The sequence below is a fragment of the Triticum urartu genome, chromosome 5A, assembly GCF_056163025.1.
Source record: "Triticum urartu cultivar PI428250 chromosome 5A, HENAU_Tu73, whole genome shotgun sequence".
Classification (NCBI taxonomy): Eukaryota; Viridiplantae; Streptophyta; class Magnoliopsida; order Poales; family Poaceae; genus Triticum; species Triticum urartu.
Genome location: NC_141877.1, coordinates 295,408,869 through 295,411,867, shown reverse-complemented (window position 1 = coordinate 295,411,867; position 2,999 = coordinate 295,408,869). Strand labels below are relative to the sequence as shown.

At 47.7% G+C, this 2,999-nt stretch overlaps 1 protein-coding gene across 1 annotated transcript; it reads left to right on the top strand.

The window, feature by feature from the left end:
- Positions 1 to 453: 453 nt before the first annotated feature.
- LOC147971112 (uncharacterized) lies at positions 454 to 2,750 on the top strand. Its single transcript, XM_087523829.1, has 2 exons — positions 454 to 1,084; positions 1,588 to 2,750. The coding sequence occupies exons 1-2, from the start codon at positions 454 to 456 to the stop codon at positions 2,748 to 2,750; spliced, it is 1,794 nt and encodes a 597-aa protein (XP_087379955.1).
- Positions 2,751 to 2,999: the final 249 nt, after the last annotated feature.

Genomic DNA, 2,999 nt, shown 5'->3' with positions numbered 1-2,999 from the left:
CCACTTGGTTGTTTGACCTTGATATCCCCAACAGTGAAGATTGGCTCATTCTTGGTGATTTTAATTTTATTCGTGCGCTAGACAACCGAAACAGGGGAGGGGGACGCTAACGATATGTTACTCTTTAATGAGTTCATCAGAAGGCAGTCACTAGTTGAGTTGCCGATCAAGGGGCATTCGTTCACCTGGAGTAACATGCAAACGGATCCGTTGCTGGAACAACTCGATTGGCATTTTACTTCTGTTAATTGGGCCGCAAAGTATCCTAACACCGTTGTTTTGCCCTTGGGTAAACCCACGTCCGACCATGTACCCTGTTATGTCAGCATCCAATCCAAAATTCCCAAGTCCAAAATCTTTTGCTTTGAAGATTATTGGATCAAACTACCGGGTTTTTTTGACGTTGTCAAATGATCATGGGGCAAACGTTGCTATGCCCCAAATGCAGCCGCGATGCTGTGCAAGAAGCTTAAAACACTTCGATATGACCTCAAGCAGTGGAGCAAACAACACTCCAAGCTCTCGATGCTCATTGGTAATTGCAACAAAACCCTCTTGGAGATTGATGGCCTAGAAGAGCGAAGACGACTGTCTATTCCTGAAACCAACTTCATATTGATCCTGAGACAACATCTACTTCATTTGTTGGACTGCAAGAAAGATTACTGGATGAAGCGTTGCATGGTCAGAAACTTCAAATTTGGAGACGGCAACACGAAATTCTTTCACAGAGTGGCCACTGAGCGGTACTGTAGAAACAACATTGCATCTCTCAGATTGCCCGATGACTCGGTCATTCATGATCACGTAGGCAAGGAGGCTGTGCTTTTTCAGGCGTTTAAGGAAAGATTAGGGTGCTCCCACCAGACCGACATGAAATTTGACTTGGCTCGGATCATCAAGAAGGTAGAAGGCCTCCAAGCTCTGTCTGCTCCTTTCACCCATAAGGAAATTGACGAGGTGATCAAAGAGATGCCGGCCGATCGTGCTCCAGGCCCGGATGGTTTCAGTGGTAGTTTCATCAAGTCTTGCTGGCACATCATTAAAGGTGATTTATATCGTCTATGCCTAGAATTTCATGCAGGTACTCTGGACCTTGAGAGTCTGAACACGGGTTTTATAACTCTCATCCCTAAAATCCAGTCACCAGAAACTGCTAATGACTATCGACCAATCACCTGCTGAATTGTTGCCTTAAAATCATGACCAAGCTCCTCGCTAACCGTTTGCAATGAGTTGTCCTCAAGATTATACATAGAAATCAGTATGGATTTCTGAAAGGCCGATCGATTCAAGATTGTGTTGCGTGGGCGTACAAATTCGTTCATCAGTGTCAAGCCTCGGGGTGTGAGATCGCGATCTTGAAACTGGATTTCGCTAAAGCCTTCGATACGATCGAACATGCCCCGATGATGGAAATTATGAAATGCATGGGTTTTGACGACCGGTGGCTCGGATGGATCAAATGCTTATTTTCAACGGCCAAATCCTCGGTTTTACTCAACGGGACACCGGGCAGACAATTCTTCTGCTTGCGTGGGGTGCGCTAAGGAGACCCGCTGTCTCCTCTTATCTTTGTGCTCGCAGCAGATCTATTGCAAGCTGCCATCAATGACTCCTATAGTGCAGGTAATCTTCGTTTGCCAATCCCTGCCAGGGAGGAGAACTATCATGTGATACAGTACGCCGATGACACAATCCTTGTGTTGCCCGCTGAGGAGAGCCAAGCTGAAACCATCAGGTCCATCCTGCAAGACTACGCGTCATCTATAGGGCTGCACATAAATTTTCAGAAATCAACTCTGATTACAGTCAACACAGCCGCGGACACCACCTCTCGTTTGGCGCAGGTTTTTGGCTGCTCTGTTGGGTCCATGCCGTTTACATACCTAGGGTTGCCCATGGGAACGGGCAGGCTGACGGTCGCAGACCTCATGCCGCTGGTGTCGTCAGTTGAGCGCAAACTCTCTACGGCAGCCTCTTTGCTTGACCTTGGTTCGAAGCTTACACTAGTGAACTCGGTGATTACCTCCCTGGAAATCTATGCGATGTGCTCCATCAGGATCCCACAGAAAATACTGGATCATCTAGATAAGCTGCGGCGATATTGTCTTTGGGAAAAGAACACGGACGATGGATTGAAAGCCATCTCCCTGGCAGACTGGGAGTTAGTTTGCAGGCCTAAGCACAAGGGAGGACTCGGGGTGCTCGACCTGAAGATCCAAAATCAGGGCCTGCTGCTCAAACAGCTACACAAATTCTATAACCACATGGACATTCTGTGGGTTGATCTTGTGTGGAACACGTACTACGAAGGCCTGGTCCCTCATGCCTTTGGTTCCTGTGGATCGTTCTGGTGGAAGGACATCATGAACCTAGCGCCAACCTACAAAGCAATTACTTCAATTGAAGTGGGAGATGGGAGCTCAACTTTGTTCTGGAAAGATGCCTGGCATGGTGACACTCTGGCTGACAGTCACCCCCGCCTATTGTCCTTCACCAAACACGAAGATATATCTGTCAAAGTGCTCCTGACGTCGCCCACGCTCGGCCAAAACTTCTACTTGCTGCTGTCGATCCAAGCTAGAGAAGAACTTGATGATCTACAAACCTCCCTGGCCTCGATGGAGCTTGCAGAGGTGCACGATGCCTGGCGCCTGATCTGGGGATCCGAGGAGTTTGCCTCCAGCAAATTCTATCTTCACTGTTTTCGGGACATGGAAGCGAATGATGCGTTTAAGTGGATCTAGAAATCAAAGTGCACCAAGAAATGGAAAGTTTTTGTGTGGCTGCTCCTTGCGGATAGGCTGAACACCCGAGGACTGCTCAAGAGAAAACATATGAAGTTGAGAGATGACAACTATGCTTGCCTGTTGTGTCATCATCCACCCGAGGAAACGGTGGAACACTTGTTCTTTCATTGTGAATTTAGTAAAACGTGTTGGGGGAAGCTGGGGATCACGTGGCCTCTGCATGGAAACTGGGTGCAACTTTTGCAT

Coding starts and splice junctions, on each gene's coding strand:
- LOC147971112 (XM_087523829.1), top strand. CDS start 454: ATGCTGTGCAAGAAGCTTAAAACACTTCGATATGACCTCAAGCAGTGG. Junction 1,085..1,587: donor ATGCCTAGAATTTCATGCAG/GTACTCTGGACC, acceptor TTGTGCTCGCAG/CAGATCTATTGCAAGCTGCC.